Here is a 16813-nt window from a genome sequence, read left to right as displayed (position 1 = left end):
ACAGCACTGTGCTTATCTGCAGGCATCACAGCCCTACTGAGGCACAACTCTTAATCTGCCTGACAAGATAGGAGGCAGAGGTCTTGTCTGGAGAAAGGGTAGAACACAGAAAAAGAGACAGAGCTACAGGGACAACTGGAACAGATAAGAAACCACCAGCCAAGTAGATTGAAATTGTCAGTGGTTGCCCAACAAGGAGGCCTAATATGCAGGCCTGTTTATGCATGTAAGGAAGGCAGGGCAATACATCTTTAATTCAGGTTTTATAAGCATAGCACCTAAAAAATGTTTCTGTGATACCTGTAGCAAATACTTACCTAGAAATCTGAAGTGTCTTTTTCTCCAGAGCTAGCAGAAATTGTTGAGGAGTCCTCTCATAATTTTGACTTACAGGGAAAGTACTACTTACAAGATAAAGTATATATGTTTTTCTATTTGGTTGGAAAATAAAGAATGTAATATTTGCTGTACGTTGAGTGGACAACAATAAACAAAGCAATATTTTTGAAGTGAAAAATTGCTTGAACTTTGAAATGTTTTGACAAGCAGCCTCAATTGACAGCTCAAGAGCAAGCAGGAACATACAGCATGTTTGTGTTCAGTGAGCTAAACAGCTGGAGGGTCTGGAGCTGCAATGCACAAACTACACTTAGCAACTGTCCAACTCTTCTGTCTCAGCAGCTATCGATCATTTTGCCACTAGCTAATCATCTTGCCACTGACCAGGAGCTTCCTGCAGTGTACTTAACAGTGCAGCAGTTATACCGCTGTGAACTGAGAGCAAGGTGGAAAAAGAAAAAAGGAAAGGAAAAAAAAGGAAGTGGGAAGTGGGAAGAGGGAAAAGGGAAGACAGAATTGGGAAGGAGGAAGGGGGAAGAGGGAAAGGGGAGAGGAGGGGAGGGGAGGGGAATAGGAATAGGAATGGGAATGGGAGGGAAGGGAATGGGAATGCAAGGCAAGGCAAGGCAAGGCAAGGCGTAGTCAACTATTTTCTGTAACCTTCATAAATGATTTGTGAGCTTTCTTAATAATACTGTTTTTATTCATTTCAATTTAGCAGTCAAACACCATATGGAATTGAATAATCAAAGATTTCATTTAAAGATGTTGAGATTAAATGTCTTGAAACTTTTTTTTTTTCTTTTTGTCCCTGAAATAGACTTATCCTTTTTTTAGGGATCCATATCAGCTATATATTCTATTTATATATGTGTGTGTTCCTCATATAATATGAGGAATGTGGCCATAACTGATTATCAGCTTACTCCACCTCCTTGAAGTGACATCCATAGACTGATGGATTTCCAGCTGGTAACCAAGAAGCCTGAGTTCTAAAGATAAAGTTCCATGGAGAATTTTGTCGTTAATTTTCCATGTCCTTCATCTGCACCAGATGACATAGCAGAGTGGGTGCCTCGTACTCTGATTCTGCAAGGAAAGAAACAGACTGCGGCAAAATCGGGAGCGCGGTGTGAATCAGTCACAGCGCAGAGCAGAACAAATTTTGTCCCAGAGGCAGTGGCGCTCCTCTGTCCGTGGCGCTGATACAGAGCCTGCGTCTGCGTCCTTCCGCTGACCGGATAAACACTGCTGTTTCTGCGGTTCGTTCTCGTCCACTGAACATACTATCAAACTGCACTACTGCCAGCTTCACATTCATAAAAAGTTATGGCCGTGGAATATGCCATCAGAAAGAAAATACATGGAGCACTGCTCTTATCATTGCTATGGCTGGGCAAGCTGTTATTTATACTATAGAGAAAGTCATGCATCTCTGATAAATCACATATCAGATCCCCCAAAGTCCACTCAGAATACTGTGGAAAAGTTGTGTCAGGCCTACTCTGTTCCATTTCAGAAGCAAAAGTGTTCTCCAGAATTCTTTCTGAATCCGTTAGGCAAAGTTCTATGAACTACATCACCTCTTTTTTACTATGCCCTTCCTTGTCTCAGTGTTTGAAACCTGTGTAGTGATGGTGAGAGTATTGGTGGGATCTTTCCTGACTGCTAGGTTAGAGTGCCTTCTGAACAGAAGACACCAAAATCAGGCTTACAAGCATTTGAGTTTTTGTTGTAAAGGTACATCGTGTGAGAGTTGAGAGTTGCATGGAAGCTGATACTTGGGGTAGCAGAGAAGTCCTGAAGCTGAGAGTATCTGTGTCTCACTGAGGTTTATAGTCTGGTGACTAGTTCTTATGATGAAAAATGGACTTTGTAGTGGTGGGTGCCATGATTCATGTGTTCTGGGTTTCTCTGGCAGCTGTATCATCTGGAAAAAGTAGGCACAGTTTGGGGACCAGACTACCATAAAGCACCTTTGGAGGTAAGTTAGGGATTAAAGCAAGAGGGATTGTTTACTTGTTTACCCCATCCTTGCTTGTTATTATTTTTTACTTTTCTGAAGACTGTCAGTAAAAGCAAAGCACATCTCTATCCAGCTGAGCTTCCTAGGTTGATATTAGGGTCTGTCTAAGACATGACTTTCTGAGAGCAATCTGGGTCAGACCCAGGTGGGAAGATGCTGTCTTGAGCACTGAAGTATGCCTTGCTGTGCCTGCAGCAGACACCGAGAAGCTACGGTAGCCAGCATCACTGCACTGTAAGCAGGCTCTTAGTCTGCTGTGCCTGCCAGACCTGCTTGCCTTTCCCCGCGAGGCTCTCCCTGACCTTCGGACAAAATCAACCCGCGAGACTATTTTACCGTGTACTGATCACTCCATCGCGCCACTCCCCCGGCTCGGGCTCCCCTTTCTACAGTCCCCGTCCTCCCCCGATCACTTCGGCTCTATAGGGGTTGCACCAACGGTAGAATCCCACCTTTCGGGCTGGTGACAGGAGGCCCGATCCGCTGTAGAACTCATGCCCTCTCCATCCAACCCCGAGAGGGCTGTCGGCATGCCCTGTGCCCGGGGTTGGGTATTACTCTGCTTGGAGCACCGTTCTTTCCTCTTCTTCAAAATCCGTCCCGAACCCGGGATGGACAGCGGACCGCAGCCTTCACGCTCTTCAGCAGGCGACCGCACGGAGGAGGGTCCTTCTCCTCCCCTCCTTGCACCCGCCCTCCCCCCATCTTCTCTTGGGATACAGACGGATCTGGATAGGGAGGGAACGGAGAGCTCAGCCGGCGATCCCTCCGGCCACGATACAATCCAAGCCGAAGGAGAAGAGAGGACGAGGCACTGCTCCCTCCCTATTTTCTTCGCGGCCTGTAACTCTTTCCAGGACCTAGGGGATGTCCGGGAATGACCCAGAGCGGAAGACGCGGATCGCTCCCACATTTTCCCACCTTTTGCAGGAGGGCGTATTTGCAGACTTTTCCCCACAGTCCTGAGGATAAGCAAGGAAGCAGTGGCAAAATACAGCAGCGGGCTAATCCCTCCCCTATCTCCGCCAGGCGAAGCGACAGGGATCCGGGCGCACGCAGACAGCGGGGATTGGGGCAGGGATACACACATGGACTCGCGCATCCGTCCGCGGGGCTAGCAGCGCCGAGGACCTTCTCCGCGGCGAGCGCCGAGGGGCGAGGGCGGTGCGGGGAAGGGGCGGGGGAGCGGGAAGCAGGGGGAGGGCGAGAGCCCGGCTTCTGCAGCGGGGGGAGGAGGAAGGAGGGACCGTGTAGGTGGGATGGTCCGGAAATCCCGTGATAAAAAGAGGAGCGCGGGGGAAAAGTAGGGAGAAGCTCCGGAGTCATTCGCTCTCCTCCACTCCTCGTCCGCAACTTGCCCGCTGGCACATGGGCGCCAGACGGAGCCGCTAGCGGCAGAACGACCCGCAGCACCTGTCCAGCACCGCACAGCACCCGCGTAGCCAGCGAGGTACAGGCGCGGGGCGGGACGGAGGGTGCCGTGTTGTGCTGTGCCGAAGGGTTGCGTGCTGGCAGCGTGAGGGAGAGCAGCGAGGAGAGGCGGCTGTGGGCACGCGGCGGTCGGTGCAGCCCTCATGGCACCGGGGAGCCGGCGCCGGGACCAGCGGAGGGAGACAGCTGGCTGCGCGGAGGGGATACCGCGCTGCACCCGCCGTCGGTCGGTCCCCAGCTTCGGCAGGGCATCTCCCAGGGAGATTCTGGCGATGCGCTGGGATCCCCGGCGGAGAAGTATCGCAGCCCCGCGTCCCACCGCCACGGCTGCATCCCCGCCGCGCGTCTTACCCGCTCGCCCCGCCAGGCACACGCGGAGCGTTTCACCTTCAAATGCCCCCTCCGGAAAGCCAGGTGGCGGGAGGTGCGGGCGGGGAAGAGGGAAAGTTCGGAGCTTTAACGCTTTCTCGTCCGGCTGCCTGCGGGCGCGCTACCGGCCACCCGGCCTCTCGGGCCACCGCCGCTCCCCTGCCCTCTTGCCTTCACCCCCGCACTGCTTGGCATTCCCCTGCCTTGTCCTGTAGAGCCGGGGTCCGAGGGACGGCGGCTGGAAACTTGGCAGGGAAGAAGGGCGGGGGGGAAGGAGGGAGCAAAGAGCCGCCGTTTTTCCTCCGGGAGAAACCGCTCTTCTCGTGTCTGTGCCCTCCCCGCAGGCTGCCCGCCGCCGATTGCCGGACTCTGTGCATGCGAGGTGTGAAGCTGGGCTGCGCCCCTGAGCCATCGTCATGGATTTTGTGATGAAGCAAGCTTTAGGAGGTAAGTACGGCCGGCACGTGGGGGGGGTCGCATCGTCCTTTCCCCCTCGGTATAAGACGTGATGGACCGCTGGGAGCCTCCGGTGGGGCTGTGACCGGGAGAACTATTTGGTGGCTGCAGAGGGACATGCCAGCCAGATTCGTGATCCCAAAGCAAAGTGCTGGAAGAATCTGAGCAGGAGAGGGCAGCAACAAGCAGACACCGAAGCCCCACGGCAGATGTGCTGGAAGTACCTGGGCGGTGCTGGGAACCTACCAGCTGTGTCCTGCTGTACCACGCATACCTCCTGTCTTGCTTTGTGAGGCAGCAGTGGCAAGGACAGCAGGCAGATTTAATCAGGGGACTCCCAAAGAGTGACGTCTGCCTTTGTGAGGGAGCTTCTCCTCCATCCTTCCCCTGAACTTTGGGTAGACACTGACCAATAGCCACTGCAGAGAAATTTGGTTTCTGTGATCTAGCATTTGGGAAGTGATGTTTGTTAATAATATTGCTGCAATAAAAAATAAGTTATTCCCAGGAAAAAATAAGGTATTCCCTCACAACCAATGTAGTTATGGGACAGATCTTTAATATGGTTTTAATATATTTCCTTCCATGTGTGAGGAGGACTCGCTTTAACCTAATGGTGGGAAGAAAAGGCAGCAGTGTGGGGAGAGAAATGGAAAACAATACAAAAGTGTTTGGGAGTGAGATTTCTTTTTTCTGCCACAGTTGCATTGCCTTGCTGGTCTGCTTGTCCCAAATGTTCATACAAAGTGAAATTGTCATTGGGATGATACTGAATACAGGCTGCCAGTGGAAAGTGTTTGGCCCACGAGATGTTTCTGATCATTCTCTCTTTTTTACTCTAACTGATGTGTGCATTTTCCATTAATTTTCCTTTGGTTAAACTGTAGCCATGGGACTGAGAGGATGTCTCATGCATAGTGTTACTGATACCATATGCTGCAGTACATGGTAGAGACATTTACTGCAGGACAGTTTTCTGTGGCATGGAAATGTTTTTTTTCATTTTTGCAAGGGATGAACTGTTTTCTCGCAACGGAGCAAAATCTCATAATTAAGGACAGAGTGATATCCCAAGTTTTCACTGTGGTGTTTTGAATGTCAAGGCCAAATATGAAGAAAAGTATCTTCATATCCTGCTATTTTGTGTGATTGAACTAGATCCTATATGAGAAAATAAATGTTCCTATGGTAGCGGTGTTGCATTTCATCACTGTTTGTGCCTGTTTGAAGGACAAATACTCCTGAGGAGAGGAGGTTTTACACAGGTTATCTACACTGTAAGGCTGCTTACATGGAAGTGAACTGGGATCTGCATGGAAAATCCAACCTGTGCAGCTGGAGATCAGACAGCCCACTGAAGAGAAATAACTGCTTGTAGACTGCAGTTAAAGGCAAGGGGTGGAGGGCTGCAGCAGTGGAGTAACAGCTGAGGTGCATGGTCTCACTGTGGGGTAGTGACTAGCTGAAGTAGGGAGCAGTGCGTGCTTGCACCAAATAGCATTTAATCTGGGCAGGCATTCATTCTAACATAATCCTGCATGCCAGGGTCAGGATTTGCATTATAACAGAAGATGCTGAGAAGTCAAGTTCAGAAAGGATCTGCTGGTGGAGCCTAAGTATCTCATGTCTCCAGCAAAATGCTGCCCAGGGCGCCAGCTTTTCTGCCAGATGACATAGTATATTAGCAAGCTGTGCCTGGCATTTGCCCCTTGCTGGATAGAGGAGAAGGCTCTGCAGACTAGTAAAAAACAGGAAATGTTCATTCATTATGCAGAGATGTATTTTTAACTTAGAAATGGTTTTGAAGAGGGAAAATAGTTACTTCCAGGGCAGATATATAATAGAGAAAGTTAAGGTGCTTTTGGACACCGTTTTCCCATCCAGTGGTAAAGCCACAACTGATGCAATCATGATCCTTCTGGGAGTTCTCCTGTCTTTGAAGCAATCTCTGAACATGTTTCCTGGGTCTCTAGTGGCATGAGACAATCAGATATGCATTTCCCCGGAGCTTTGCTCATCAGAGGGGTAGAAAACAGGAAGGTGTTTTGGAAAGAGATTGAGGTGAGTTAACAAGAAAGAAAAGGCAGTTATGTTGTGTAGTGTAGGAGTTTGGGAGTCTGTGTGACTCCAGAGGATTGGGGTTATGTTAAATTAGTTTGACAGGTTATTCTGAAGCAGAATATATTTATTCCCTGACTTGTAGTTAAAGGGGGTCTGCAGAAGCTTGCTCTGTCTGTGCAGTGGAGATCTCTCCTCTGTTGTGCTGCCAGCACTGGGATTTTGCTGCTAGTCTTGGCAGCAGTCATTGCCTGGTTGTTAGCAGGCTTGAAATGTCTTTGCAAATTCTTGCCCCTTCAACGTAAAATTCCTGACCCTCTCATCAGCAGTGGGAGCTGTGGTCCAGTAAAGCACTACAAAATATTACCTCACTTGGCCAGCTGGTTTCTATGGCATTTTTATTTTTTTCTCCACTCAGGACATTTCACTGCCCTCTATAGAAAGTCCCCCCTTGTGCTGTGTATGTTGCAGTGCAGGCACCACAGATTTGAAATGCAGTCATGATTCTGATTTGCTGTGTGGGATGACAAGAAGAAAACAACAAGGGGAAACTTGAGAGCTTAAAATTACTGCTTCTGCCAGAGAAGTGCCAATGACAGCAAAAAGGTATTTTTACCTCTGCCCATAGCCAGATCCATGCCACACCAACTGATATTGACACAGATGTCTCTTGGTCATTTATCTGATTCTGTGACAATTCACTAAGTGAATATAACCAGCGTGGTTGCATGATTGCATTTCACATTAGGAGTGTTCTTTAGCAAGACAAATCAGAACTCTGTATCACTGTCATCTTGATTTATAGGCCAAGATGTATGACTTCTCAGGAAAATGTTGGCAGCGAAAGACCTAATACAGTCCCAGGAAGAATATAACTATGGTATTTTTCAATGAACATCGCTTACCTTTGCACTGGTTATGTGAAAGTAAGGGATGCTTTAATACCTGACCGCTAGTCACACTGCATTGGCTCACTTCCTCTATGACTGTGGACTGGACAAACAGAGAAAATGGATTGAAGGAGAACAGATGCTAACTCTCATTAAGCTTTGCTTTGCCACCTCCTTTTACGGGAAGTCTTGAGGGTCAAGGGACTTAGGCATTTTCTTAAAGAAAAGAGAAGGGGAAGCCCAAGGAAGAGTGAGGCAGATTTCACAAATATCACCATACAGGTTGAGAAGCTATGAAGGTAAGGAAATTACACGGCTGCCAGAATAGCTCTTACTCTGCTTTATATGATGTACTGCTGGCCCCTTTTAGCGTGCTCCTTTTATCAGCAGACAGAAGAAACATGTAACTGCTATGCCTATCCTTAATGATGACTTCTCCTAATGTCAGCCTCTGTAATAGTCACATAACATATTTCATATCATGATGCATGTAAAGGGTACTGTCTAAATTCTTTCTTCATACTGTCCTAATCCCTTGAAATCACTGTTTAAGCCCCATGAAGGAAAAAGAGCACACTCGTGTTTCTGATTAGACATTCACTGGGCTGTATTACAGACATTTCAGTTTTATTGGCAGCAGCGTACAGAGAGGACTACTGCTTGGCATTGAATTCTTTATCCATCAAGATTCAGTGGAAATTTGTTCATAAGGATTCCTAAAATACAGTAGGCAGAAAACAAATGCAAGCAGATCGCCATCTGGAATATGTCAGCAGGTGGGACTGACTGCTTTCTGTCCCCCAGCTGCTGCTTTGGTTCCATTATGTATATCATAGATCTCAGTCAAGCAGGAATCCTCTTGTTCTTGAAGGTAGGCAGAGATTTAAACCCTCCCAAAGATAATGGGATTTAAGTCACTGCCCAAAAGCTCTGAAAAAGCAGGCCCTATGCTATGCTTGTATTTGTAAAGATATGAGTGTGCAAAGGGCAGCTAAGCCTGGATGGAAACTATTGGTGTTTAACAACATCTTAGCAGCTTCTTTCTCTGAAGCTTCTGAAATGCATGCTTTGCTGCTGGACTTTACTAGTTTGTGATAGGCAGATCAAATCCTTGATTCGCCCTGTAGATGTCAATAAGATTGAGCACTGTGAAAGACAACACATATCTGTCCAGGGTGGCACAGAGCATAAAACAGGCACAGTGGTTTCTGTCTTCTCCAACTCAGCTTTTCTCTCACATTTGTAGTTCTCTGCTGAGCCTCTCCTGCTCTGGGACCTCATGCATCACTTAGGATGAGCTCCATTGCTTATGTTAATGTTTGGTCCTGGAGTGGGATTGAAATTGCAATGCAGAACTGCAAGTTGTAGCACCTAGACATAGTGCTGGTATTCACAGCTGGGGTCTCCTTTGCCTGTAATCCTTGAGATATGTGACACATGAGGTATATTGTTTTGCTGCCAGATGCTTCCAGGAGAATCTCAGCAGGAGACCTCCACCACACTCTGGCACTTGGTGAGTGCTGGGGGCCCAACTGCCTTTGTTCTCAACTTCTGAATTGTTAAGTGAGTAAATGCATGAGATGAAGGCTGCAACTTCAGTCTGTAATGTGATTGTGCTGTTGATCCACTGTTTTCTAGATCCTTTTTTCTTTGTCTAATGTTTTGACTACATGCATTTTAATGACATTTTGAAGATGAAGAGGTAGCATTGATATCTGATGGATACATTTTTCAGAAGGGATGGTATTATTGGATTTTTTTAATGCATACTGCTGGCAAAGATATTTTCTTCAAGGAATTGGATTATGCTGAATGCAGTCATGATGTCTGTTGCTGAGATGGGGGCAACAGAAAAACAAAGCAAACATAGATGCTGTATTTGTTTAAGGCCTTTTAATCTATAGCAGATAAGAATCTTCCTTGTTCATTTTTCTTGGTGCCAGATCCTTCCGTGGTAATCTATAGACATTTTTTCTTCAGGAATTCCCATTAAAACCAAGGAGAAAGAAGTTTCTCAAGGAAGCAAATCATTGGCTGTGGAGATGATCTGATGAAACTATGTAAGTCGGGGCCAGTTGACTTATTTCATCTATAATCCAAATTAGAAAAATAAATACTAGCAAAGTCCTTTCTTGTGCCTTTCTTCAGGAAAATTTATCTTATATTTGCTTACTTCTGTTGGGTCAGTTGATTTTAAAATCATATAAATGCTCCTATTCTATCTTACTTCTGTTTGCCTTATTTGTAAAATTGTACAGAGTACGTGCTCACTTAGTTTCCTTACACAAAATGAGCAGCCTTTGGCCTGCTGATCTGTAGAAGATGTGCCACGAAGAGCTTAACTAGGAGTGAACATCTGCTTGCCAAGAGCCAGCTTGGAGAAGAGTGACATGGGTAATCAAGAAGTTTTCTCTCACAGAGATGGAGAAAATGAGGAAACTTCATATGCATTAGGGAATTCATCTAGAATGATGAACTAAACATGCTTCCTCAAAGCTGTCCTCTTTGACAGAAGTTCTGCATACTTTTCATTTAAACGTTCATTGCCATACATCTGAATCTTTCTGACTTTCTTTTATTGCATCTTTCATAATGAAAGTTGGCTATCCTGGAGACCTACGGAGTGTGGGGCTTTATTACCAACTGAATACTTTTGGCACAACTTGAGTTTGTCAGTGCTGAATTTTTGGCCTATGCTGCAGAAGCAGATGTGGAGATGGGTGGGAGTCCAGCCAATGACGTTTTACACTTCTTCAGGCTGTCCTGGTAACAACAGACTTTGAAATGCAAGCCACAATTTTGTCTTTGTGTTGATCCTTGGGGAGCAAGAAGTTCAGATACAAGTTTTAGTAGCCTCCAGGATGGAAATCCAACAGTTTTTCAGGCATTTAGAGAAGGAATATAGTTTTCAGAGTGATGGGACATGAGTCCTCAATACTGCTGAATTTTCTTCTCCCACTTCTAAGAGTTGTAGATGAAGCATACTGTATCTCTTATAAGCGCTGTTCTCTTCCAGTGATAAGGCAGAGAGCAGTCTGCCTTGAATGCTTTTGGGAGGCTGCAATTCTTCACTACCTCTGTGTGCTAATTACATGTGCTGGGGTCAAGTGCTTGCTTAAGGCTGCACAAAATATAGATCATTAGCTAAGATGTGGCTTTGAGAACTGTCTTGGTTGCTGTCTTATTGTCTCACCTACAGCTTAGTTGCAAAAGCTTAGTTATAGTCAGTTCTGTCTACAGCAGGTTGGTGAGCGGTATAGGGCATGGCTGAGAAGACTGAGAATTTCCACAGGTTGCTGAGTGGATGATCATGTGGTTTGCTAAGGTAACAGCTGTAATTACAGGCATGGTTGAGGTTACTAGTGATCTTCCTATCATTGGTATGAATCACAGTGCATATTAGAGACAAAATAGCTTAAGCAAATTGTGTGTCTCTCTACTAGGAGCAAATCAATGATCATACTGTGCAATTCAATAATTGATTTTTTGTGCAGTTTTAAATGAACTGATTCAAATCAGACACTGTCACTGCATAAAAGCATTAGTACAAACAAGTAAATTTAATCTACTTTCTGATGTTCATCTTACTGAAATTTGAATTTTTCTGTACGTACAAGAATGAAGCTGCTTAGCATCTACTTATTGTTCTGCAGCATAAGTTGAATCTTGCAGCTTATTTGCAGAGATTATTGACCTTGCAGGAATGTCATACATGCAACAACAACAGGAATTCAGGATTGAAAGGGCGGTGCCCATCTTCTGTGGAATATAATGAAAGGAATGAAGAAACCCAGTGTGGTAGTCTGGTGGCTACACTGCTCTCTCATTCTCCATCCTCAACTGAAGTTGGGATGGGGGAAAATGTGATGCCAAAACCAAAAGGCTCACGTGTTGATTTGAGGATAATTTAAAAAAGAAAAAAACAATCAAAGGCCATGTGAGAGCAAAGAGAAACAATTATTCTCTCTTTCCATCAACAAGTGATATTTGGCCACGTCTTGAGAAGGGGGGTCTCAGTGTGTGTAGCAGTTGTTGGGAGGACAGATGTATTCATAAGGTTTTCTACTTCTCCTTACCCAGCTTTTATTGCTGAGTGTGATGTCATACAGTATGGAATATCATTTTTGACAGTTTAGGCCACCTGTCCCACTTGTGTTTCCCTTCCACCTCTTGTCCCTCCTCACCTACTAACTTTAGGGGTGTTGGAGATAGCCTTGATTTTGTGCCAGCACTGTTCAGCAATAGATAAAATATCAATGTGATGTAAGTGGTGTTATACCTAGAAGCCCTAAGAACAGCACTGTATGGAGAGAACCCCATCCCAACCAGACCTGTACACTTCAGTCTGTAATGGTGGAGCTTTTTTGATAACTCATTAACTGGTAGAATGGGAGCAATAAATGGGAAAGCAGACAACAAAGGAGAAGGGACAGTAAAGGAATTTGAGTCAATGCTTAAGCTGGCAAAAAGCTGAACTGTACATGTCTCTGTGTCCCTAGATTCACCTCTTTTCTGATGCTGAGCACAGGCAAAGTTAACCAGCAGAACAGAAGTTTGAAGCTTGTGTTTAAGGTAGCTTGGTGAGATGTGATTGTCTCAAGTGCTGGACTCATCCGTGGGAGAGCACTGAGTGTCCTTGGGAAGGTCAATTGTTTGCTGAGTTAGATGATGGCTCTCTCTTATATGGGAAACAGTTTGTGGTTTCATTATCCTGAGAGCAGAACAGGGTCAAGTGTGACCTAGGTACCTGAACACTGACTTCTTCATTAGAAGGCAATAGCTTTCCATTTTGTTCTAGTACTCCTTCCTCTGCTTCTTGGTTCTTCGCAAGACTATTTATCCTTGACTTTCTTGACTTTCATCTGCGATGAACATGACTTTCCACTATTTTATTGCATATGCTGAGAGACCTTCTGCATGTCCCTTGAAGGGATAGCAGCTGGGATCTGCTTGCTTGGTCTCTGTTCCAGTGCCTGTCCGAAGTGTAGTTACCTGCTAAATTCCTTGAAAATGCAGGTGTTAGAATTTAATTTGCAAGAGGAATTTGGAAAGAGTTCCTTAAAATGTGGGTGTTTTTTTTTTGTTTTTTTTTTTTTAAAGCTTTTATACCTAGTTTGTATTTTCTCAGCAATCAAGAAGAGAAAGGCTTAGCATAAATTTGAAAGACTGTGCAAGAAAAATACATCATATCCAAACAGCTGTATTTTTAATCTGTGACAGCCCGTTATTTTATTCTGGCATTAAGTGTATGTGTGCCACTCTTCCCTGACACCAGAAAAAGAAAAAAACAAAAGAGCCAGCTTGTAGTATTTGATGGTGATGACAGTATTAATTTTTAGGACCTAGGCATCCTGTGAGAATTCATGGCAGTTTTCTTATTGCCTTTGGAAATAGCTGAGTTTCATCCAATCTGTTTCACTTTCTTTTAAAAAACGGTTTTCCTAATCAGCTGCAGCTGTCAACATCTTTGTTTCCCCATCAGTTATACATCAGTTGAAATACTGAGAGTACTCTTGTCCAACTGCAATACTGTTGCAGGTGAGACTGCTCTGTTGTCTTTTGAGCACTGTGCAATTCCAAGTGTTGCTCAAGAGTAGGGTGTAGGTGTAGGGTGGTAATTGGCATGGAATTCAAACATTTGGTTTGAGTGTTTGGTTTAAGCTCCTAAATTTTTTGATGAAACATGCAAATAAGGCAGCCCAAAAGAACAGCAAAAGTTAGTGCTATTTTTTTTTTTTGTTGGTTTCATCATTGAAGAACAAAAAAGAGATCCATAAGTGGCTCTGAGTGAAATGTTTCATTCCCTGTGAATGAACCGATTTCTTTGTACTTTCCTTCAGAATTATTTTTACATTAAAGATTTCTTTTTCTTTAAATGAAAAAAAAAAAGGGGAAAGGGAGAAATTGCTCAGAAATTGCCATTGCATTACCTATGTCTGTTCACAGTCCTAACCAGAAATTAAACTGCTTGTGAGAGTGTTTAGACAAATTCTGACTGACCTATATTAGAGACAGACAGGTCTCTGCATTTTTTATTTTATTTTTTCCCCCTGCATTCTGTATCCTTAAAACTCTCTTCTTGTGTCAGTTGAACTTTCTCCTGTGTATTTTTCTTACTGCACAGTTTAAAAATCAGCTGTTCCTGTTCCATGTCAGCCAGACTGCACAGTGACAGATTAAAAGGAGCATGAAAGGGGAAAATTATAATTGCATGGAGATGCATTAAAATGCTGAAGAAAAAGGTTAAGAGGGGACACAACTTCTCTCTCTAAATACACGAGAGAGGTGAACACTGCAGTGAAAGAACTATTTAAGGTGAAGGACAATATCGGTAAAAGAATAATGGGAATAAATTGGCCATGAATGTACTTGAGTCAGGAATTAAGAGAGTTTTTGTCTAGCGAAAGAGAGGAGGTGGGGAAGCCCACTGATGGGGAAAGCGGGGAGAAATAGAAACTGATTCTCAGGTGGGTTTCAAAAATTTTGTCAGTATAATTGTGCATGCTATACAGATAGGGCCAGTAAGGCAGGAAATTGTTTTCTATTCTGAGTACTTTCATACCTTCATAGCAGAGATGTAGGAGCAGACAGCCTCTGAATGATCATTTATAAGAAGCTTCATGGTAACCAAGTCATCTTTAAAAGAGGTTTAGTTTTTATACTCCATTTTGATGTTATTCCAGTACATGGTAGTGTCTGAATGGTCAAGGGGTCCAGCCCAATTCAGTGGGAGTCACCAGTGTGCTCCTTGAGTGAGGGTGTCACAGAGCTGTGGTTAGATTTCCCCTTTCTGAAAACTTTAGTCTTATTGTGTCTGTGTTTGAGGACGAGAAGAATGCCATTCATATCATCTTACTCGTTCAAAGATGGTCTGAAATCAGCTGTCAGATTCAAATTTAAAGTGATTTAAGTTTCTTCTGAGTAAAACGAGTTCCATATATCGTGTGGATAGTTTTCTAGCTGTGGTATTTTGGTCCAAGCAGAGATTTTGGACTTCAAGTAACAGCAGTTTGAACCAACTGTAGCTTATGTCCTGTGGCATCAGGATCTTTGGTGTTGTATTACTGCATCAGAGAATAGCCTGAGTTGAAAAGGACCACAATAATCTAGTTTCAACCAGAGGCAAAGTATAGGTGAAGTGGACTCACTGTGAGCCATTCTGACTGGCTGAACAGAATCATACATCACATTTTTAAACTATCCCAATGAGATCACTTTAATCTATCTGTCACCTCCTTTTCCATTTCTGTTGTATTTCTATTATTATATATATATATATATATATATATCCATTATTATATATATATATATAAATTATGTAATAATTTCTATTATTTCAACATGCAGTTCACATGGAGGCAAGTTTTTTTGTAATGTTGTTTTCAGCACATTTGTTCATTTTCTTGTTTTACATTTCATATGAGAAATTAATTATTTCAGGGCTAAGTGTCCCTGTGGAATCTCCTCCTAATTTTGAATAGATGTCTGCCCCAGTAGATATGTTAAAAGTGTGTTTTTATGCTAGTTTGGCACCCAAGCAAAGAGGCATGTTTTGCTTGCAGGACTGAATGACTTGGGCTCAGTTGTACCCTGCAGCTCTGTGAGGTTCTGTCCTCATGACTTGGTAATTTCCCACCCTAGGCTCCTGCAAACTGTGTGATTACTTCAAAAGTGTGTAGCCAACAACAGCCTTCACCAAAGCTACACAGGCAGATGACAGGAAACAAACTCACTCACATAGTAAGATACTGGCTTCTGGAATAGAAGAGGAAGAGTGCCATCCCTCTTAGTTTTCTGTGTATCATACTGCATTGCCTGGGAGCATTCTTACCAGGCAGAGACCCCAGAACAATTCATATTTGTCTGAACACCATATTCCCTTAGCCAGTGTCCAGGTGCAATCTTTTTTGGTCTTGTGGCTGGAGCTGTCCTGAGTTAGAGACAGTGGCTTGCCCTATGCTAGAAGGACAGGATGGTTTTGCTTTTCAGCAGTCAACCAATTGAACGTTCCAGGTGACTATGTCTGTCTGGTTTGCAGTTCCTCTCATTCAAGACATGGGTCTTCGCTGTGCTTGCAGCTGTGGTGGTGTTTTCTTGAAAATAGGTGGTGAAATGCATCCTCTTGATCACAACCACAGAGAAGATGATGACTAAAGTGAAGATAGACATGTTACTGTTTTAACTGCTTCACATCTCACGTTGTCACCCCAAGTTTTAATGCAGGGTATGTCAGTTTCAATGCTATTTTAACTTCAACAATAGCCAACTATTGTGAACTGCCTGTCCAGACTTAAGAACACACATTATTTTTGTCTCTCAGTTGTGAACAGTTGTCTTACTGATGGTTCTTACGTGGTTATTTGCCTGATACTTATTTAGGACTCACTTGGGAGTGCATTTTGCTTTGTACTCTATAATACTAGGTCCTTTTTATACGCTTACAAAATTACTTCTAATTAAAATACAGCAATTTAGCTCATCATTAAATAGCTAATCTAGATCAACAGAGAAAATCTCTGGATAAGTCAGTGAAATCCTGGGCTTGATTCTGTTCCTACAGGTCCTGAGCCTTCATGGGCATTACTCTGATACAGAATAACAAAAGTTTCAAAACTATTTTAAACATCTATTTTAAACATGCTTTTTTGGGCAGAGATATGTCACCATACAGCAGCTTAAGACCAGTATTTCTACAGTTTTTTTGCAGGTGCAAGGAGAATAATATACAATCTGAAAAGGATGGATCATATCTGACCACCTCCACTGCTGCAAATACATGGAAGAGGACTTTGTGGCCCATTCCTAGGGAGAGGCTGGCTAGCTCAGGGATTATTAGTTACATAAGATCTCAAACATAGCCCAAGTGCAGCACTGATGTTTTGGAATGAAGCAATTATCTATTTTGTTGATTTAAGAGCAGAACGACCTAGATTCTCTCTTCTTTTTTTGTTTTTATTCCTTTTTTCTCCCTTTTCCTCATGAGTTGGCCCACTTAGTTGATTAAACTGCAACTCAATTATGACTGGCTGTGTTACAATTGGGAATAAAGCAGATGTAAAAAGACAAGTTGATAGTCATTTATTTTTTGCCTTGTTTGTTAACTGGAAATTATGGTTGGGATTAAATGACAAGCATTAATTCTAGTAGCTTTCAGTTGACAGACATTTCATAATAGCTTTTGCTGGCAGTATATGGATTACATTCAGCTGGAATGTGATTCAAAGAAAAGTTGTTCATCTCAAGG

At 43.9% G+C, this 16813-nt stretch overlaps 1 protein-coding gene and 1 long non-coding RNA gene across 2 annotated transcripts in view; both read left to right on the top strand.

Annotated features, from left to right (window-relative positions):
* The first annotated feature begins 3596 nt into the window (after positions 1-3596).
* Positions 3597-16813, top strand: part of CPLX1 (complexin 1) — a 105887-nt gene continuing 92670 nt past the window's right edge. The window contains exons 1-2 of the mRNA XM_048932232.1: positions 3597-3815; positions 4510-4612. Of these exons, the coding sequence (XP_048788189.1) occupies positions 4582-4612 (31 nt within the window). The 5' untranslated portion in view covers positions 3597-3815; positions 4510-4581. The remainder of the gene's footprint in view (positions 3816-4509; positions 4613-16813) is intronic.
* Positions 4628-16629, top strand: LOC125687258 (uncharacterized). Its single transcript, XR_007374028.1, has 3 exons — positions 4628-7868; positions 9550-9629; positions 16266-16629. It is a non-coding gene; the product is annotated as an uncharacterized LOC125687258 (long non-coding RNA).

This window comes from Lagopus muta, chromosome Z (assembly GCF_023343835.1).
Source record: "Lagopus muta isolate bLagMut1 chromosome Z, bLagMut1 primary, whole genome shotgun sequence".
Classification (NCBI taxonomy): domain Eukaryota; kingdom Metazoa; phylum Chordata; class Aves; order Galliformes; family Phasianidae; genus Lagopus; species Lagopus muta.
The sequence above is the reverse complement of the archived record's forward strand: the minus strand, read 5'-3'. Positions and strand labels throughout refer to the sequence as shown.